The sequence below is a fragment of the Ambystoma mexicanum genome, chromosome 3p, assembly GCF_040938575.1.
Source record: "Ambystoma mexicanum isolate Mex_15411 chromosome 3p, UKY_AmexF1_1, whole genome shotgun sequence".
In the NCBI taxonomy this organism is placed as follows: Eukaryota; Metazoa; Chordata; class Amphibia; order Caudata; family Ambystomatidae; genus Ambystoma; species Ambystoma mexicanum.
In genome coordinates, this window is record NC_090925.1 from 2,666,141 (window position 1) to 2,688,843 (window position 22,703).

The window sequence follows — 22,703 nt, forward strand, 5'->3', positions numbered from 1 at the left end:
CACCACAATTCAGGTCGCACTAGGGCCCAAGGCCCTACAAAGTGTGATTTCTTCATTTTAGAGTAAAAGATCCAAGCAGACTTAGGGATGCCCGTGAAATATGGCCAAGTACCCTTCAGGTAGGGCAGCAGAGCAAAAATAAGAGGGGAAACTGTGGCCACCAGGATGGATAGCGAGAAAGGGGATAGAGGGACAGGAAAGGCGAGCAAAGCATGGCAGGAGGTTTGTGACACTGAAAGGCTGGGACAGGGCTCGAGTCATCTTGTGCATAACCATTTGCCAACTCTCCCAAAACATGCTTGGCTGGGTGGGGGGTAGGATTCATAAAACACACTCTAGAGTGTTCCCTCTTTCCTGATTCAGGCCTCTTTATTGGTAATTTCAGGACATTCATACCATATGTGAGAACTTGCTCGAACATTAACACTTTTTGCAACTTTGCATCATATAAGCGGATTTACAAAGTCGACTGTTTGGAGGAGAAGCCCTTCTCTCAGAGTAGAAATGTGGGGTCTCTCATCTTTGGCTTCAGAGGACGGGAAGGGGATGTTCCTTGAATAAAGTGCCACAAGTCTCAGAGTGGAAAAAGTACCCGTGTTCCCAAGTGGAAGCAGGTGCCTTGCAGAGTCTGTACAGATTGTAGGCCCTGGCTAAGTCTCCTCCAAGCTCCCCTTGGGAAGCGCCTTTGAGGGATTCACTGTGGGACATGAGCCATGGGGGTGCTCTGGCTGTACAATGCCCGCAGTAATACTGCAACCGTCTGTGTGCTGCCAGTGGTGTCCACAAGGCCCCTGGAAGTATTGCCACTAAGGCACTGAAGGTGGGTGCAGATGTTCCTTGCAAGAAGGTGGGCCTCTGGGCGACTGCAAGGCTGGCCTGCCTAGAGGCTGTGCAGGAGAAGCCTCCATGTAACTCTTGATTTCCATCTGCAACACAGTGTCCAAATGAAGGGGCAGTGCAGGAGTGAGCCGCCTTCCCCACCACAGTTCCTTTCTCGCAGGGACCACTCCATGTTCCCCTGGAAAGTAAGCAATATGGCATCCCTTATGGGCCACTTGAAAATGGTTTGGGGTAATTAGTGTCAGGAGTGGGGCCCCTATCTCCGCTGGGGGTGGGGCATCAGCTTGGCCCTGGCGTGCTGGACCCGTTGCTCCTCCTTCAGGTTGCGCAGGCGCACGTGCTTGCTGGAGATGTCTTCCACATTTTCCACTGGGAACCAGCCATGCTCACCATCTGCCAGGCGTGTGCCCTCCATCCAACCTGTGTGTGGGCGAGAGAGAGAGACATAGGGGGTCATGAAGACTTTGTGGGACAGAGCGAAGACATATAGTTCATGGACCCTAGTGATGCCTTAATTAGCTCTCCTGGGACTTCTTTAGGCTCAGTCAATTGTGCAAACCCCATTTCACCAATTCTGCTCTTTCACACCCTGAGATGTGTAGAGTGGTGCTCTGGCACACACACACACACACACTCAAGACCTCACAAGAATGTGCACAGTTGAAGTAGGATGCGTTTTACTTGTGAGGACCCAAAGTGAAAAGCGAGGGCTCATCTGTTACTTTTAATAAACATGTGTGGGCCTACAACAGAACACTGGCCCATCCTAAAATAGAAAACACAGGACGTATGTTTGACCAGGTTTCGGTCAACTGTACTATTTTCTTCTCACTATTATATGAATGCTGGGGTGTTTATACACACACACACACACGCACATGCACGCCCACTTGCACTAGCAGATACGCACATATAAAATAAAACCTAAGAATGCATTGTGTTTAGAGCAAAACCCCTCCATTCCCAAGACAAACACTCACAGAAGCAGTGCATCGTGCCGTAGATTAGATCAGACTACTCTTTTGTAATGTGCAGTACACCAGAGGTGCGCCAGGAAGGCATACACTGAATCTAGGTGCCACTGAATGGAGGAGCAAAAGCTGCACAAAAGAAAAGACGAAAAAGAAGATCATAGAAACAGGAAAGCATTACAATTTTTTTCTGAAGCCTAGAAAGAGGTGGAAGAAAGAAGTTGAAGTGGCAAATAATTCCAAAGGTGGAGACGGCCACAGAAATGCATTGACCAGCTAATGCACTGGGATAAGGAAAAGTTTATGGGGTGCCTACCCCTCCACCCTCAACGACGTATAGATAACATGATAGGCAGATCAAATGGTTCTATTATTGCAGAAATCAAGATTATAGTGCCTTTATTTAAAAGTAAGAAGTGCATATGGCACTGCGCATATTTGGGTTATTATGACCCAGGAAATTAAGGGTGCTTTAAATATCACACACATACGATGAGTGTATGAAGATATATTATGAATAAGGGATACAAAGCGAGAGATGTTTAAATAAATAAATAATAGCTTTCTGAAGAATAAATACAGTGTCAGACAAAGATATATTTCAAAATGGATATCTCAAGTACAAAATGGTTTCCAGGTGTGGGTGGCTATGAATCATGTCAAGAGTTCAATTCTCTATTTAGTGTCTAAAAAAGGGATCACCTCTAACTATTCCCACACAAAGTGGAATGTATCTGTGTCATCAATTATAACAGTTTTTATTAATCACAAATCATCATATTTAGTAAGAAATGGTCATAAGAATGATCATAGTACATAAAACACTTACAAAACCTAAAACAACACAAGTAGAAACACCATAAGTGAGTCTTAATACAGTAATTCTTAAACGATCAGCATGTGTAACTCGTTCACACTTTGATTCCAATGCCTCTCTAATTTCAGCTCATTTCATATTCTTATTGCTACATTTCCAAATACCCAACTTGCACAAGTTTCTGTCCTTTATATACAAAGATGTAGGGAATTCTTCAGGGGAATGTCTTGTGTCGAATTTTATAATCTTCTTTTGTTTGGAAGAGTACCCTGTTAATCAAACAGACACCCTATTAATGCTCAAATCTAGTATTAATCTATTAATGCATTTAACAACAACACCCTCATCCCTCAAGGGGTGCATAAGTATGTTCATTATTACATACCTCTCTTGCCATGAAGTTCCTTCTGAACCTTTACTGGTTTTCAATGCAGATTCCAAATTTCTTATCGGAATTCTTGTTATTCTTCCTCTCCTTTCTAAGCTAGTGTACAACAATTATTTATGGTTAGACTATTGTGTGCATCACCTAGTATATATTAAATGGCTAGGTAATACACAATTATAAATCTTACCAGACCAACATTCTTAAGTTGTCTTTATTTTCATATATTAATACGTCTCTGTCTGCCGGATAACACAGAGTCCCTGCACACAAAGGACAGAGACCACACACCCTCTATCAGTTGATCCATATTTGTGGGACTGACATTCTACTCATAGTCATCAATATCTTCACCGCTCACCCGAACTCACTTACATGTATCATTCTATTCGGTGTGGATATCAATTTCAAAATTCCATTATATGTGAAGCCCCATATCAGTGGGTTCCCATGGCCTCAGTATTTAAATTCCTTGTCATTGTCACACTCTGTAATCAGTCAAAAATATTTCATTTAGACAATGGCTCAACTCTTAGCCATATTTTCCAAAACATCTTCTTTTTTTTTAAAACACTTTTTATTGGCATTTTCTTTAAGGTTACATTTCAAAGCTGCATTTAGTGAAGGTGTTCATAGCCAAGTTAGGTGTGAAAGAAACAAGTAACAACAAAAATTAACAACAAACATGCACAGTCTCTTAGTGAGGATGTCTTCGTTCATCAGGTATCCTGGAGGGAGGAGTATGAAGGCAAGGGGCTTGTGATTGCCCAAGGTTCAGATGTTAGGTGGTTCCGTGGTTATTTTTAGAATTAGGGTGGACAGGCACCTCAGGGGGGCTTGTGGTCAGCAGAGAAGGGTACGTCACGGAGGAGAGCCTTCCACGCTTCGAGGGTGTTGTTTATGTCGGCGGTCCCAGTGGTGGCTCCGTCTTGCCAGGCCCTGGTCTCGGCTGTGGTCCAACGCTCTAGTTCTCCAAGCCAGTGTTGGTATCTCGGGCCCGGCTTGGATTTCCAAGCCATAGCTATGGTTCTTTTAGCTAGGATGCAGGAGATGTCCATTAGCTTGACCACGTGCTTGATCTTGCTCAGTCTGGGGTAAGTTCCGAGGAGGCATTCCTGGGGGTCCCAGTTGTATCTGGTGATGCCAGCATCCGTGCAAGTTTGCTTTATTTTGGACCAGAATTGCGACACCCTGTTACAAGACCAGAACATGTGCAGTAGGTCTGCTGGGGTGGTGCCGCACCAAGGGCAGTTTGGTGTTGCCTTGTTGTTAAAGCTGGAGACTCTCTTCGGGGTCATATATGTTCTATAAAGAACGTTGAGTTGGATTTGTCGGAATCTGGTGTTCCTGGAGACCTCGCTGGGGTATTGTAGCACTCTCTCCCATTCAGTGTCCGAGAGCGTGACCCGGAGGTCAAGTTCCCATCTCTCTTTTAGTGTAGCGCTTTTAGGGTTAGGTCTGTCTATTAGTTGGCCGTAGAGGCGGGTTACTGGTTTCCAGCCGTCTGAGAGTTCGTGCATCTCGTTAAGCAGGGGGTTGGGGTTGGGTTCTTCTGGCCATTCAGGCCATTTCGTTCTTGCAATCTGTCTGAGGCGATGGTACCACAGGAATTGGCCTCTGCTTAGGTCCACTGATTCTAGGATCGCTTCGAAGTCTTTGAATTTGGCATCTTCGTATATGTCGCCCCAGGTGTAGATCCCAGCGCTCTCCCATTTTCTTGCCACTTTGAGGTCCGATAAGGATTGGCATGCGTCCACGAGGATGGGGGTGTCGGGGGAGTATGGGTGTGTGATTTGATGGGTGGAGCAGGTTCTGGTCCAGATTTGTCTGCCCAGTTGCACAATCATAGGGACCCCCAGTGTTTGTTTAAGTGGGTTCCAGAGTTGTTCCTTGGGAAACAGGTTGGAAGGTGTAAGACTTAAGAGACCTGATTCAGGGTTTGGGTCATCATGGAGCCACCTTGTGACGTGGCTGAGTTGGGCTGCTAGGTAGTACCTGTGTAGGTCTGGGAGTTGTATCCCTCCCTCCTTGTGTCGCAGCGTGAGGATCTTCAGAGGCAGCTTGTGCCTGGCTGGGCCCCACAGGAAGTCCCTGATGAGGGTATCCAGTTTTTTAAAGAAGGGTGTAGGGATGTAGTGGCAGACATTCGTGAAGTAGTAGAGGAATCTGGGTAGGATGATCATTTTCACAATCGCTGCCCTGCCCATCATGGCAAGCGGCAGCTTAGACCAGAACTTCATGGAGTTACGGAGCGCCTTTGTTGCTCTTTCAGTGTTGTGTTCGTGGGTGAGTTCTGGGGTATGTGTTATGTTGATTCCTAGGTAGCAAAACATCGTTGGTTGCCATTTTATCCCCACCTCCGGCAGTTCTTCCATGCTGATCTTGTTGAGTCTGGCTAGTGGGAATGCGCAAGATTTAGACCTGCTAAATTTGATTCCTGAATAATGGGCGTAATTGTCCAGGACGTCGAGTAGGACTTGTGCATTTACTTGTGGGTCCTTCACGTATAAGAGGACGTCATCCGCATATAGGGAAATTATGAAGTGTCTGTTGCCTAGTTTTATGCCTGCATCGAAGAGCTGTCTTCTGCAGTAGATGGCGATCGGCTCCAGTCCCAGAACATACAACATGGGTGATAGCGGGCAGCCCTGCCTAGTGCCTCTTTGTATCGGCCAGGCTTCCGATATTATTCGCCCGGTCTTCACTCTGGCGGTGGGTGAACTATAAAGGACCCTGACCCATCTCACAAAGCCTTCTCCAAACCCGAACTCAATCAGCACCTCGATCAGCCATTCCCAGAAGATGGAGTCGAAGGCTTTGACAGCGTCGAGTGAGAGGACCGCCAGATCTGCAGGGCTTTCATGGGTTTCGGCTATGACATGTTGCAGTCTCCTCAGATTGGCCGAGGTGTTGCGTCCCGGGATGAACCCGTTCTGGTCTTCGTGTACAATTGACCCAATCACCCTCGCGAGCCTCTTAGCCAGAATGGTGGTTAAGATCTTGGCGTCATAATTCAGCATCGCTAGTGGGCGATAGGAATCGCAGCATTCGGGTGGCTTGTTTGGTTTGAGCATAGGGATTATGATGGTTTCTTTCATGGTGCTAGGAAGAATTCCTTCTTCGTATGCTTCCGTGTAGACTCCCAGTAATATTGGAGTGACGATGTCTTCATAGGTTTTGTAGAACTCTGGGGGGAGACCGTCGCTTCCCGGAGATTTGCTGGTGGCTAAAGATCTGATCGCATCCTTGATGTCGTCGGCGGTGATCTCAGTGTCGAGTGCCGCACGTTGTTCTTCGGCTAGTTTAGGGAGTTCGATCTCTTCCAGGGTGGCTCTGATGTCTTCTCTGGGTATTTGCTTGTCGTGGGAGTAAAGCTCAGAGTAGAATTCTGCAAAAGCGGTGTTGATGTCAGGTTGTGATTTATGTGGGACTCCGCGTTCATCTTGGATCACGGTGATGTGATGCCTCGGGGTTTCTCGTTTGCATAACCAAGCGAGTAGTCTACCTGGTTTGTCGGCCTCTTTGTGGATCTTGGTGGTGTTGGTTGCGAGGTCGAATTTCGCCAGTCTGTCCCATGCCGTTCGGCAATCGTCTCGGAGTCCCCGCAGGGTCTCTTCCCCTACGGTGGTGGTGCTTAGTTGGGACTCGAGGCGTGTTATTTCCGCTTCATGTTCTTCTAGTGTCTCTTTCAGACGTCTTCGGATACCTCCCGCTCCGGAGATGGCTTCACCCCGTGTTACCACTTTCATCGCCTCCCATAGCGTGCTCCAGCTTGACACAGAGCCTTTGTTATTATCTATGTAATCTTCGAGTTTAGTGCGGAGGTCTTCTTTGAACTCTTGGTCAGTGAGTGCCGCAGGAGACAGTCTCCATGTCGGTATCGGAGGCCTGGGACCAGTCAATCCCCATTGCATGACCAGCGGGGAGTGGTCGGATATCGATCTGCCAAGGTATGTGACGTCCTCTACCAGGGCGGCTTGTTCCTTGTCAGTGAAGAGGTAGTCGATCCTTGTGTGAACCTTATGGGGGGCAGAGTAGTGTGAGTAGCTCCTTTCTTTTGGGTGTCGAGCTCTCCATATGTCCACTAGGTCTAAGTGTTCCAGAGCATTGTTGAGGGCCGTGGTGGCGGCATTACGTGGTTGTAGTAGGGGCACCGATCTGTCCATCTCACCGTTGCTGGTGCAGTTGAAGTCGCCTCCCCAAATGAAGGTGCCCTCCCTGTGATGTGCTAATTTGGGGCAAAGCATTGCGATGTGCGATGGTATCCCGTGTTGCGGGAAGTAGGAGTTGACCAGGCAGATTGCAGTATTTTCAATGGTCCCCCAGAGTATCAGATATCTGCCCTCTTTGTCTGATTCCGATCCCTGTAGGCGAAACGGGACGCTTGGGTTCACCCATGTGAAGACTCCCCGTGCGTACTTGGAGTACGATGCTCCCTTTCCAGTACCACCCCATCTCTCTGCTAGTTTGGAGGAGGATTCCGCCGTCAGGTGGGTTTCCTGGAGCATAGCTATAGAGACCTTCTGCCTGCGGAGATAGGAATGGATTCGATTTCTTCTCAGGTAGGAGTTCAACCCTCGAACATTCCACGTTAGTATCTTCAGTTGTGATGTCATTTGGGAGAGTGGGTGTTCCTCTTTATCTCCTCCTCAGAGGGTCTGCCCAGAGGGTTCGGGTTCCTGATGGGGCGGTTAAGCATTCGGCCCTCGTACTCGCCTAGGGTGGAGTGCTGTGTTGGTGTGTCCTGATGTCTACTCAGGCGTGAAGATATAGTGACTGTGCTTATAACATAACAAATAACGTAACTGTAACTTGTGCGCCTAGCGACTGCGTTCTTTTCGCTGCGCTCAGGCGCTCTCGCACCGTCGGGGCCCATCCGGGCGTCGGGTTCGAGTGGGGTCGGTCAGGCAACTGGCCTGTCCTGGTCTGTTCGCGGGGGCGAAGTCCTGATTCCGGTGTGGGGCCAAGCGAGAGCCGCGTTAGTTTGGCGAACTGTAGTGTTGATTGCTTCCGCACTGCAGAGTGCATGTATTTTTGCGGGGTCTTGCGTCGGCGGTTGAGCGTGCGATCTGGTGCTTGGACGCAAACGTTAGTCTTTAGGGTGAGTGTCAGCGCCTTGAGCTAGGTTGTTGTCCTCCATCCACATGGTGGCTGCTTCCGGGGTTTCCAGGAAAATCGAGCGGCCCTTGTAGATGACTTTAAGTCTAGAGGGGTAGAGCAGCATGTACTTTAAGTTCAGGTGTCGTAACCTGGCTTTGATTGGTACGAATGAGTTTCTCTCTCTTTGCACTTTTGGGGTGTAGTCTGGATAGACAGATATTTTTGCGCTGCCGCGTGTGATTGGGCCGGTTTCCCTGGAATGCCTGAGGATGACTTCTCTGTCCTGGAAGTTAAGTATTTTGGCAATTATTGGTCGGGGGTGGGAGCCCGGAGGGGGTTTCTTTTGGAGGGACCTGTGCGCCCTCTCAACAGCGAAGGCTTGCGTGAGTTTGCCTGCGCCCACCTCTTGTTGTAGTAGGGTCTCTATGTACTCAGTTGGGTTCGGGCCCTCGTCGCCCTCAGGGACTCCAAGTATTCTGATGTTGCCCCTTCTGGCACGTCCCTCGGCCTCCTCAGCCCTCGCCTCGAGAAAGGCCACCTTCTTTTCGAGGTCCGTCACCTTGGACCTGAGCTCCATAGTGGTTTCAGTGGTTTCTTTAATGGTCGTCTCAGAGGTGGCGACCCTATCCGTTAGATTCCTGGCATCCTGTCTCACAAGTTGAATGTCTGACCTGAATTTGTCGATTTTGGTGTCAATGAAGGTGCGCAGGGATGCTATGGCCTCCAGAACTTGTGCTTGGTTCTCGGTGGGATCTGCATTTTTCGGTTTTGGGGCATCGGGGCTGGAGGGGCGTGGGTCGGCCGGGGTTCTGGCCTTTGTGGAGACGTAGCCGTCCATCGTAGGAGGTTTCGATTTGCCTCTGGCAGACATGGCGGGCCTGGGGGCTAGGCGGCGATGCCTTGATGGTGCCTTGATGGTGGGCTGCTCTCGGGTCTTGCAGGGGTGTTTCAATCTGCCAGGCGGGCGGTGCGGGGTGAGGTGATGGTGTTGGCGGTGGGAGGATGAGGGGGGGGTTGGGCGCCGCTGGGCTCCGGGCTCTGGGCCCAGAGCTGCGGGTACTGAAGCCTCGGCGAAGTCAAGCGGGGCCCCCCCGTCTCCTCACCTCTTGGACAGCGGTCTCCTCCGCAGGCGTGTCGATGGCAGTCTCAGCGGCGAACAGGATGTTTCCCGCCCGGGGAGCAGGAGCAGATCCAGAAGCTTTCGTCCACGGCCCGTGGCGTCCCGTGTGTCGGAGGGGCCGCGGATGCCAGAGTCGGATGTGTGTGGGAGTATGTTCCCCAGAGTCCCGTCTGCAGGCGAGTCGCACCTCCGTATGCTGGAGTGCTCGATCGACAGCGTTAGGGCAGCGCGGGGTCCGCCATCTTGGATGCAGGCTCGGGTGGAGGAGGGAAGGTGCGCGGAGGGCAGAACTCAGGTTTCCCGGCCCCGATTTTTCTCGGAGTTGCTGTCGCTGCTCGGCGGCAGATTCCGCCGTATATTGTCCGAGTTTGTGGCTCGGAGGCAAGCTGCAAGCGGTCCAACAAGGATCATAACGCGGCGTCTCGGCCGGAGCTCGGCGCCTTAGCCTCCTACCACCATGAGCTCCAGGCCACGCCCCTTCCAAAACATCTTCTTACTACACTATTGTCCCCACACTTACTTGGATATCCTGACATATTTCACATTGGTAAGAGGTTAGATGGTACTTCCGGATCTGATTTCATCTCCCCGTGCGGCGAATAACACGCTGTTGCAAACGCGACGCTAAACGCGGCTCGCGCGACGTAATGACATCATCGCGTAAATGCGTGTGCGTCAGAAACGCGGATTATAACTAAACGTGGTAACATCACCACATACCTGCGTGAGTGTGCAATAAGAGCCTACACTATCATGGGAAATGAAGTAGGATAGCAAGTCTTAATAATAGCACATCCTACTTTAGTCTAAACAGTCCATATACATATGGATACAACTATGGGTCATAAAATATTTCAAATGGACATTGGCTAAACTCTTAGCCGTATTGTCCTAAGCAATTTTACTTATGGCACATCTTACATAAATCTGATCAGTACTGAGGCACATGGATATATCTATAAGGAGCACAGAGATACTACTGCATCAGAACAGGAACTGTATACATAGAAACTACTCCTACTGGGTCCCTCAATATCCAATAGATTACTCACAAAAGAGAGAAGGAAAAAAAATGGGGAAGGAAAATGGGAAGCAGCCCCACATTTTCACCCATTAGAGTGTGTAATTACAACAACTGTTTACCCTTATCACTACTAGAAAACTTTCACAATCCATTTTAATATCAAAACACAAGTGCCTCTATTTCTTAGCTTCAATAGACACAAGGTATGAGTCCATCAAATCATGGAACACTGATTAACAGCTGCATGATGGATTCAGCACTACATAGTTATTGTATATTTACATAGCTTTTCCAGCATTACGCATTGTGCCATTCCACTCCTTCATTCAGACTATGAATGTGGCTTTGACCGAAAAATCAATTTTTGTTCCAAATGGAGTAACTTCTTATTGATCGCAATTTGCTATCTACCCTTGAATTATTTCAAAATACACCATTCAAATTCAATGCATGTATGTTTCATTTCCAAAAAATGTTTGACCATGGGTGCTTGCTCGATTTCATTTCTAATGCAACTTTTATGTTCAATCATTCTTGTTCTGCATTTTCTATTCGTTTTTCCAATATACATGTGTTGACAGGGACATTTTATTAGATAAATAACATTATTAGTGTTACAATTAGTATGTTTGGTAATGTTCCACATCCTCTCTAATCCCAAATCCACAGTCATTGTTTATTTCGTTTGGGTGCACATTGTACAATTACCACAAGGATAGTGTCCTGCTACTGGGGGTAAACCCCATAGGTTGGTTTGTTGCGGTGACCCCTTCTTAGTACTCACATCATATCTCATGACTAAACTCCGCAGAGTGGTGCTTTTCTTGAATGCCACAATCGGCCTTCCAATGTCCTTAGTCATGATCTTGTTCCAATTCTTAATAATAAAGACAGGTTGCCGAATGTATTTACAAATACTAAAAGGTGTTTCTTTCATGCTCTTCTCTCTCTGTATTTGTTAATCAAGGAGAGATTCCCGATTTTTGTTAAAACCTCTCTTAGCTGCTTTCTTGACCAGAGGGGCAGGATACCCACGATGCACCAATTTTGTAATCAGATTGTTGGCTCCGTTTTCATACGACTCGTTTGTACTACTGTTCTTCTTTAATCGTAGAAATTGCCCAAAAGGAAGGTTATTTTTCACATGTTGTGCATGGTGGCTATTGAAATGTAATAAAGCATTTCTATCTGTTTCTTTAGTGTATGCTTTAACTAACAGGAAACCATTTTGATGATATATACAGATATCTAAATCATTGATTTCCTTGTTACTAATATTACTGGTGAATTTGAGATATCTGTTTTGTTGATTCAGCAAGTGTACAAATTGACAGGATTCTTCTTCACTCCCCTTCCAAATAACAAACATGTCATCTATGTAATGTAGACAACATAATAGGTTGTTTTGAAATGGATTTAGATTGGTGTAAACAACAGTTTCTTCAAACATGTTCACATACAAGTTTGCGACATTGGGAGCCATTGCTGCCCCCATTGCTGTCCCCTCAATTTGTTTATAAAACTGTCCCATAAACTGAAAGAAGTTTTCTGTGAGGGCCATTTCTGTGCACCATTTAATGAAGGAAGTGGACATTGGGTATTCATCTTCTCTATTCAATAAAGTTTCTTCCACTACCTCCAATGTTGCCAATTGATGTATATTTGTGTATAATGCTTGGATATCTAGGCACAGTAACACATTTTCACTAGGGTTGAATATATTGCCCTCTATCCTATTGATGGCATCTGTTGTGTCCTTTATGTAACTTTTCATATTTGGGATAAATGGTCTTAGATAGAAATCCACAAATTTAGAGAGGGGTTCCAGTAATGAATTCACTCCAGAAACAATCGGTCTGCCCGGGGGTTTCTCTAAACTTTTGTGAATTTTAGGGAGAATGTAAAAGATTGGTACTCTGCCATTCACTCCAATTAAATATTCACCCTCTTGTTTACTAATCATGTGTTGTTCCACAGCTCTATGAACCTTATCTTTAATCAAAATAAGCAGATTACTGGGATCCTTGTCTATTGTCTGATAATGATCCTCATCAGCTAATAGATTTTCACATTCTTTAATGTAATCACTTCTATTCAGTAATACAATAGCTCCACCTTTATCAGCTTGACGGATGATCTTTTCATTAGCACCAAAATTCTTCAAGATGTTTTGTTCAGCTTTACTGAGGTTGAAGTGATGTGGAATTCCTCTAGATTCTAGTTTAGTAATCTCCTCTAATACCTTTCTTTCAAAAACTTTTGATTCTGCAGAATGTGAGTTCACAGGAGCACAGAACCCAGACGGATTTCTCAGGCCACTGCAATTGTCCCCCTTATCAAAGGTATTGTCCTTAAAGAACTCTCTTAAATGTACTTTTCGCATAAAGTGATTGAATTCGATCCTAAAATCAAAAGGATTATGGAATTTTGTTAGAACAAAGTTAAGTCCCTTATTGAGCACTTCCCCTTCTTTTTTGGTTAATAGGACATCTGAGAGATTCACTACCAGCCCCTGTAGCTGCGTGTTTTCATCCACTCGGGTGCCCACTGTCTCTGGTCTCCTCCCCTTCCTAAAAAAGGTTGTCTCCGATTGTTGCCTCTTCGGCTGTTACTTCTTGTCCCTTTGCTTCGATGTGGACCGGCGTCTTCCCTATTATTGGATGTTTCAGCATCTTGTTCATTAAATTCATCATATTCGATGGGACCCCGATCGCTGGAACTGTATGAGGTATTGCGGAAACGTACTTTACGATTCTGCCTCAGATTAGGTCTTGGTTCTCCAAATTTGTAATCTTTATCGGTGTAATAAAAAGCCTTCTCATGAGAGAAACTTTGTATATCTTTTTTCATTCTCTTCACTCGTTCAGAAATAGTTTCATTTTTAAATTCTCTCATCTCTTTTAAATGTTTGTCTAGGCCTTATTTGAATGCTTCTACATCAAATTTGTTCTTAATTTTCTCCTCTAAATTCGTCAAATCTATCTCAATCTTTTTTGCCGATTCTTGTGCTGTTTCAATAATCAGTATCAGCCAGTCACGGCCACACTTATTGGAGATATAACTCCATTTAAATTTAAATTCAGGGTTATCTAGAAATAATCTAGGTTCATTTCTCACAATAAGGCCTTGGGGTAGAGTCTGATTTTTGACATACTCCAACATAATGATGGCATGTAGCTCTGTGCGAATGAGTCTTTTTCTCATCTGTACTAGTTCATCCCATTGGTCATCTTTGTCAAGGGCGTCAAGGTCTTTATTCAAGCCTATTAGCGGTAGAGATTCAATGAGCTTGCGAACATACTCATCATTAAAAGCTAAACACTTTTCTGATTCCATAATGTAGTTCCAGTAGTCAACCTTGGTCATACACTAAAAGAGAGATGGGGGAAGCTACGTGTTACTTATCACAAAAAAAACAATGACTGGATTTGGGATTAGAGAGGATGTGGAACATTACCGAACATACTAATTGTAACACTAATAATGTTATACATCTAATAAAATGTCCCTGTCAATGCATGTATATTGGAAAAACGAATAGAAAATGCAGAACAAGAATAATTGAACATAAAAGTTGCGTTAGAAATGAAATCGAGCAAGCACACATGGTCAAACATTTTTTGGAAATGAAACGTACATGCAATAAATTCGAATGGTGTATTTTGAAACAAATCAAGGGTAGATCGCAAATTGCAATCAATAAGAAGTTACTTCATTTGGAACAAAAATTGATTTTTCTGTCGAAAAGTCACATTCATGCTCTGAATGAAGGAGTGGAATGGCACAATGCATAATGCTGGAAAAGCTATGTAAATATACAATAACTATGTAGTGCTGAATCCATCATGCAGCTGTTAATCAGTGTTCCATGATTTGATGGCCTCATACCTTGTGTCTATTGAAGCTAGGAAACGGAGGCGCTTGTGTTTTGATATTAAAATGGATTGTGAAAGTTTTCTAGTGGTGATAAGGGTAAACAGTTGTAATTACACACTGTAACGGGTCAAAATGTGGGGCTGTTTTCCCCTTTTTTTCCTTCCCCCTTTTTTTCCTTCTCTCTTTTGTGAGTAATCTATTAGAGATTGAGGGACCAGTAGGAGTAGTTTCTATGTATACAGTTCCTGTTCTGATGCAGTAGTTATCTCTGTGCTCCTTATAGCTAAATCCATATGTCTGAGTAGTAATCAGATTTATGTAGGATGTGCCATAAATAAAATTGCTTAGGACAATACGGCTAAGAGTTTAGCCACTGTCCATTTGAAATATTTTATAACCCATAGTTGTATCCATACGTATGAGGACTGTTTAGACTAACATAGGATGTGCTATTATTAAAACTTGCTATCCTACTACATTTCCCAAGATAGTGTAGGCTCTTATTGCACACTCATGCAGGTATGTGGTGATGTTACCACGTTTAGTTATAATCCGCGTTTCTGACACACACGCATTTACACGATGGCGTCATTACGTTGCGCGGCCTGTGTTTAGCGTCGCATTTGCAACGGCGGTGTTATTCGCCGCACAGGGAGATGAAATCAAATCCAGAAGTACCATCTAACCTCTTACCAATGTGAAATATGTCAGGATATCCAAGTAAGTGTGGGGACAATAGTGTAGTAAGAAGATGTTTTGGAAAATATGGCTAAGAGTTGAGCCATTGTCTAATTGAAATATTTTTGACTGATTACAGAGTGTACAATGACAAGCAATTTAAATACTGAGGCCATGGGAACCCACTGATATGGGGCTTCACATATGATGGAATTTTGAAATTGATATCCACACTGAATAGAATGTTACATGTAAGTGAGTTCGGGTGAGCGGTGAAGATATTGATGACTATGAGTAGAATGTCAGTCCCACAAATATGGATCAACTGATAGAGGGTGTGTGGTCTCTGTCCTTTGTGTGCAGGGACTCTGTGTTATCCGACAGACAGAGACGTATTAACATATGGAAATAAAGACAACTTAAGAATGTTGGTCTGGTAAGATTTATAATTGTGTATTACCTAGCCATTAAATATATACTAGTTGATGCACATGATAGTCTAACCATAAATAATTGTTGTACATTAGATTAGAAACGAGAAGAAGAATAGCAAGAATTCTGATATGAAATTTGGAATCTGCATTGAAAATCAGTAAAGGTTCAGAAGAAACTTCATGTCAAGAGAGGTATGTAAAATGAACATACTTATGCACCCCTTGTGGGATATGGGTGTTGTTGTTAAATGCATTAATAGATTAATACTAGATTTGAGCATTAATAGGGTGTCTGTTTGATTAACAGGGTACTCTTCCTAACGAAAAAAGATTATAAAATTCGACACAAGACATTCCCCTGAAGAATGTCCTACATCTTTGTATATAAAGGACAGAAACTTGTGCAAGTCGGGTATTTGGAAATGTAGCAATAAGAATATGAAATAAGCTGAAATTAGTGGGGCATTTGAATCAAAGTGTGAACGAGTTACACATGCTGATCCTTTAAGAATTACTGTATTAAGACTCACTTATGGTGTTTCTACTTGTGTTGTTTTAGGTTTTGTAAGTGTTTTATGTACTATGATCATTTTTATGACCATGTTTTACTAAATATTATGATTTGTGATTAATACAAAACTGTTATAATTGATGACACAGATACATTCCACTTTGTGTGTGAATAGTTAGAGGTGATACCTTTGTAGGCACTTAATAGAGAATTGAACTTCTTTTTGTATATGATAAATATACCTCCACAGAGTAAGAAGTCTGTTTGATCCCTACCTGTGCCTTAAAACCGTGTTGAGAATAGGGTCATGTCAAGAGTTTTCAGACAAGCAACAGGGAGATAGTCTTTGGCAGCATGCAGCAGTGAAGTAATTTGGTTTGTGAGGTTAAAATTGGAACTTGGCAGGAAAAGCAGACAAGATTAATGATAAAGCAAGGGAAACTTGGATATATGTTAATGTTAATGTTAATGTTAAAGGTCATTTGTACCGCGCACTATCACCACCGAAGTGGTCCCCTGGCGCTCTGGCGGCTCTGAAAAGGGGAGGAGAGGGGGTGGGTTAGTATGAATAAGCTGGAAAAGTGCAAGAGAGCAGTGATGTGCTGTTGGCAGCCTCAGCCCGGTGGTTCCGTCGGCTGGGCTTGGGGTGTTTTATGGTCCGTAGTCGTCGTGTGCTGTTGTGCAAGTCTATGTGTGGTTTGTTTTGTTGTTGCATTGTTGTGAAGTTTGTGCGGATTGCTGCGTTTAAGGCTTGTGGTTGTGTTTGGTTATAGTTTGAGAGGTGTATGCAGATGGATGGAATTGTTAGCTGGTTGGTTAGTTGGCATTGCTGTCCTTGCAATTGTGGGATTCCATCTAGGTCCGGTACATGCTAACAGTCACATTTCTATCTAGATGCCGCGCAGGCCAGGTTTATAATTCTAAGTGAGGTGCATGCTAAGAGTCACATATGCTAACAATCACATTTCTGAAATTCCATCTAGGTGTGGTATTTGCTAACAATCATATTTCTATCTAGATGCAACGCGGGCTAAGTTTGAGAATTCCGTCTAAGTGTGGCACATGTATCTGTGTTCTTAATGAGGAGGGCGCAATGTGCTTCATGCATACCATTTTGAGAGAGCAGCTGTATTATTTGGCACCATATAATAGAGTTGATCTATTTCTCCACAGTATAAGGCACTAACTAACTTGGCAGGACCTCAAATCTCAGATAAAAAGTAGATATTGATGTGAAGAAGGTGTTTTGGCAGAAGCTGAGTACTGTCATAAACGTGTCCAGCCAAGTGTAAAATAAACTCGATCAGTTTTGTGCATCAGACAGAATTGTGGATGCCAGCTATGACTAATATGGGCTTGGTGTACACAAAACTGAAAAAGAAGGGGAATGGCAAAATGTTGTTCAGAGTGTGTCTTGTAACTACAGCTAATAAAGACTGCGGAGAACCTCCCAGACATCTGATTTTCTCTTGTCTCTCTCACTCTGGGGAATGTTCATGGATGCTTTGTGTTTGATGGAGGATGGGGACCAGGGCCCTCAGTTCAGAAACACTTAAGAGGCGAAACTGAGTGGACCGAATAAGATATGAAGGTTTATACAGGGTGCTTTTTTGTGCAAGATATTGTGGTGCTAACCAATGAATGCACTTGTATACGAGGCAAAGGACCTTAAAAGTAAGGATCTGATTTACAGGCGGCGGCAGTGAAGGGAACACCTGGGGCTGGAAATGGAGAAGTGTCTTGGAAGATAAGACAAATGGATACATTTTGTACTAGTGGGAGATGGTGGATAAGAAATTCTGGTAAACCTTGTATGAAAAGACTTCGCATAGTACAATCAGGAGCTAATCGGAGCACCGACCACGGTAGCAGGCTGATTTATGAAGGGAAGGGTACAGTGTAAGAGACAAAGGAAAAACAGATGATTTTACCACCAAATGAATGTGTTTGATACGTGAGAGTTTATAGTTTTTTATCAGCATCGAAAAGATTGTAGGAAGACCGAATATTAGGGGTAAGGAAGATGAAGAGTAGAGTCATGCAGCAGATGTTTAGGATCCAAAAGCATAACTTCAAATAATAAACTTCAGCTCAATCCAGCAAAAACTGAACAGCCAAAACATAATGTCCTCCAGGCAGAGCTGGTCAAATATATCAGATGGGCTGGATAGTTGGACGTCGTCGGCATATGAGTGATAAATGACATTTCTGATTAAGAGACAGCAGAGGTAAGATGTCAATTTTGAAGAGTAAGGGGGAGCGGGATGATACCTGTGGCACCCACATGGGACAAGGTGGAAGATCCTAATTTCCCAACCTGAGTTCTATCTGAGAGAATACTCCAGAAGCAGTCTAGGGCAGGTCCAGTGACTCCTACAAAGTCCATCAGTTAGGATAAAACAACTTTTTCAAGATTCTTGATCGGTACCGTCCTGGTGGCATGATCCAATCCTGTGATCAGAGGGGGATGATGCAACCGGGTCTCTTGAGGGCAATGCTAACAGCTATACAGATTATTCCTCCCACTTATTACTTCCACCATGGGAAGGAGGAAAGAAGGATATTGGACAAGAGAGGAAAACCGACTATTTGGGTATGAGGAGTATACGCAGGCTGAGCATGTCCAGCCATGAGCATGGCCACGCAAAATCCTTCCTAAAGCAGGAGAACATTAAATGCAAGAGTGCAAATATAGGCACCAGAACCTACAGGAGCACGCGATCAGCTTCATTACATGATACCAGGAGCACTAAACCACTCATATTTCACAGACAATGAAATACTAACTATTGCTCCTAAGAGAGGCACCATGAGACGACTGAACAAAGGGTGTAATTCAGCTTTTATATACAACATACAAAAGAAAGACCCTTGGCTTTGTGTGGGTCTGATAGCCACTACAGAACAAACAAAGTGTGCACACGGAAAGCATGGATATAGCGCTTCTAAACCTGCCTGATTCAAACCATGGAGCGTTACCCACCACATGCATATCATTGTACCCCAAACCTCCAGGTTAATTGAGACTCCCATGACCTCACCGTCCTTGCTCTGCTGAGTGACCATGATGACATCAGCCTTCTCCAGGGACAGCTCGTCATTTTCTCGGGCCTTGTAGGATTTCAAGCACTGAACCTGAGGCTTGTCTGTAGTGGGGGGAAGTTAGTGAGTTTACTTTAGCCCTTTGCAAAGGAGTGAAAGTGAAATGAGGGGGAGAGGAGTTAAGCAAGGCAAGGAGAGGCGAGATGTTAAGGGGATGGGAATGGAGAGATAGGGGGGAGAGAAGGGCTTGAGGACTGGAAGGTTAGAAAGAGGGAGCAGGAAAGGACAGTGAGAATGTGTGCCACAAGGTCACACAGGTACAACCAGAATAAATGTTTAATTTCTCAGATATATGGTATACAATTATCTCATTCACCCCTGCCCCATGCCCTGCCCCGTTTGAAAGGGTCCAAAGTATGCCCATAATTCTGCTGCAGCTCAGTCATTGTACGATGCAACCCTACAGTTTGTCATCTTAAGGCAATCCAGGACACCCCATCTTGGCACAAGAGAATGGCTAACATACATGTTTGCTCTTGTATGGCAAGGTACCATCCAACCAATGATCTACTCAGTCTCTTAAAGTTCCTTTCCGTCACTGCCTCAGTTTCCATTCTCTTGTTTGACTGTATGTCAGCCAACATAGGACCCAGAGATACGAATTGGGGATATGTCTGAGACCTTGCAACTCCACCCTAAGCAATGAGTAAGGGACAAGACAGTGTGAAATGCGGTGGTGAATTCTAGCACAGGCAGAACTCCACTGATTGCTTTCAGAAGTTCCTGCTGCCATTGATCCGCAAACTGGTATCCAATCGCCTTCCACTGCCAGATGCTCAATCCAGCAAAAAACGCCATTAACAACTTCCCTCCAAGCATAGAACCCAAAACCAATTCTATGCCAGTCTTAATATCCCCATACAAAGCTTTACCTTGAGCCATGCCCGCTTTCCATGTTTTTGAAATCACATGTTGCAACACTGCCATCGCAGCCTACCCACGAATGGGACATTGCATGCTCTTCCCAGAAAAGACCAGGCCATTGGGTTGCAACAGCCATTTAATCCTGGGGAGCCCTGTGCACCCACAATACCATCATGAAACAAGTTCTTCATTTTCCCTCCTACATCCTCCTCCACCCTCACATTCTGAGACGCCACTTTCTCTGATAAGACAACCAGACACCCAGGAGCAGGATTATTAGGCACCCCTCCTCTTCTCCCCTGATGTCTTGACTACTCTCCATTCTTCCCTCTCTCTGCAACCCCCCCAATAGATGCTCAGCTGCAGAGGTCCGATGTCATACGTCTAAGCAATATAGACCGTGCCCTTTTTCGCAGCATAGGTAATATGCGGAAATCCATCGACAAAAAAAAGCCTTACTACGTTTCACAAGAGGTTTTCACTCGACTGCCTGTGCGTAGTAAGGGGTCACATACTATAGACACTTCATGGGGCAACTCTCAGCGGATCGGTTGGGGCCATTACACTCTTGCTGGGTACTGAAATAATGAAACCTGCCCGCAAGGATGGAGGACTAGTTTGGTGATGACAGCTTAATGACTGCCTTCCTAAGCAGCAAGAAGCCAGCCACGGTGGGCTGCAGTGTGACTGGTGCTGAACTCTAATCACCAGTGACACAAAAGATCATGGGAGACAGCAAAGGGGGTCTACACACTCCCACAATGTGCGATGCCCCTCCAAGGAGTGGGGGTACGGCCATCCTCACTTTTAGTTCTCACATGTCAATGACTTTGTGCTCGCAGCTGCATGCCGGCTGCCTATACACCCCTCATATCAAATCAAGGAAATGGTTGCAGCTCCTCAGTTACCTTGCCATTCCAGGAAGTCCTGCTTCTTTTTGTTGGATGCCAGCGCAGAGATCCACCGAAGCTTCTCACTTCTGCAGAACCAAGACGCACAAAATTATCAAGTGCCACAGAACTTTAGAGACTAGTTATTGGGGAGTGGTCTGGTATTTGTGAGGTGAAATATCCCCAGATGCCTTGAATCAAGAGTCCAGAGTCATTGGTGTGCATGCCTCGAAATGAAAGGCCTGCACTGAAAGAATGTGGGACGTAAGGCCTACAAAACACAAGTAAAAAGGAAAGGAAAGGTGCCTAAAAACATCAAGATGCTAAAATATGCAAACTGCCTTCCAGGAAGGAACAAAAACACACATGGACATAATGTGTTCACAAATCTATGGAGAGCTGCACCGAAATGTCCATGAAACAGATGTCCACAGAACCCTCAATGGGATGTCAGAATTGTGTTCAGCAGCTGCAGTGAAACAGAGTTAATTGCATGTGTAAAATTAAATGTCATTTTGTTTTTCCCTCTAAACTAATATGTTCAGCAAAATGTTCACCAGACTGTCAAAATGTGAACTTGGCTTCTGTCTATCATAAGCTCATCCCCATGGACAATGTTAAAGAAACTTGCATGCATACATTGTAAATTGTGTTCCTTAATGCCATTTAAAATACAAGTATGTGCAAGTTTACAGGCTGTTTGCTGGACGGCCCTGAGCTGCTGGCTATTTCTTCAGATGTGCAATTAAACTTCAGGGCCTCCCTTGGTTGCTCTGGAGATTCAGCCCTGGCTGCCTCATTGTCAGTGCCTTTCTTAGAAATACAAGAAAATAATTACTTTTGAGATCTGAAACAAAGAAAGACCAGATAAAGCCAGAACTGTTCTGTTGCCCATGTGACCTCTAGGACACAAGCCTCTTAAAAAAATGCATTAGCTTAGCCATTATCCCTTGAAAGGGGTAGGCTAATCTCAACACAGACCACTCAGCATGCGTCATATGCTGGAACAGAAGAGTGAAACTTAAAAAAAGGTGGGGATCTAAGCAAATGAGTAATGAGGCCGCCCATTGCTTTTTAATGGGATTAATGCATTTTATCATGTAAAATGGATAGTATACATAGCACAACAGTCATTCTAGAATTTTAGTAAAGGTGAAAGTTAACCCCTTCTAACCATGCTACAACGATTTGGTGGGTTAAACACAATTGAAGTTATTAATGAAAATGTGATGGGTCCTCCTGGTGAATTCCAGAGATATAAAAAGTTGATTAAAGCCTGTCAAGTATGATGCCCATAAAGTGCCATATTTCTCATCGATATAGTTCCGGAGTAAATGGAGAAAAACTGTATCTCTGCACAGGAATAATGTACGGACACCGGACTAGTCTCATGTAATTCACTGTACAATGTAGTTTCCAAAAATGTATTCATGTATGCCAAAACGTGGAGATTAAAAGGTACTTATGTGGTGAGATTTTCCTAATGCAGACCAAGCCCATCTGTCGAAGGGAGATGATGAAGCTCTCTCCTTCCCTAGCTGTCCCTAACAACTGCCACATCTCCTTGTCCTATGAGCACACAGGTGGGAGTGGAGTAGTGAGCTTTAACCAATCCCTTCTGTGGGAATTATGACAAGTTTGTGATGTCATTTGCACTATAACTAAGCTAGCTTGCTTCGGAGCTGGACTTTTCCCCACTAATTCCAAGAGGTGACCTACTGCCGGAATCTGGCGTGCACACCCCAGCAGAAAGAGGCCTAACCTTGCAGTGGAGCCAGGAGAGACACAGATTGGGACCCTTGGAGGACTCAGGAAATCCTTGAATGTCCCCATGCTATCCCAGCAGAGTGCCCTGACACACTCTGATGCCCAGTCCAGACCTCTCCTGTAAGTAGCAATACCCCAAGTTAGAGATTGTATATGCCCTATAATTTTCAAGAATTGTGTTAGTTATTTCCCCATTGAAAAATCCCATGTTTGCTTGTGTAGATCCTTAGCATATTTAGCAAAGTAAATAAATGAATTCCCCATTTAATTCACAGGATCTGTATTGTTGGCATTCAAAATCAACAATCTTTTCCCAGTGTTTTG

At 44.6% G+C, this 22,703-nt stretch overlaps 1 protein-coding gene across 4 annotated transcripts in view; it reads right to left on the bottom strand.

Annotated features, from left to right (window-relative positions):
* Nucleotides 1–343: 343 nt before the first annotated feature.
* LOC138580058 (uncharacterized) overlaps nucleotides 344–22,703 on the bottom strand; it is a 387,791-nt gene continuing 365,431 nt past the window's right edge. For all 4 annotated transcript variants that reach the window (XM_069650297.1, XM_069650295.1, XM_069650298.1 and 1 more), the window contains 3 exons: nucleotides 20,631–20,701; nucleotides 18,798–18,902; nucleotides 344–1,260 (listed from right to left, as the gene is read on the bottom strand). In XM_069650297.1, the coding sequence (XP_069506398.1) occupies nucleotides 1,097–1,260; nucleotides 18,798–18,902; nucleotides 20,631–20,701 (340 nt within the window). In that variant the 3' untranslated portion in view covers nucleotides 344–1,096. The remainder of the gene's footprint in view (nucleotides 1,261–18,797; nucleotides 18,903–20,630; nucleotides 20,702–22,703) is intronic.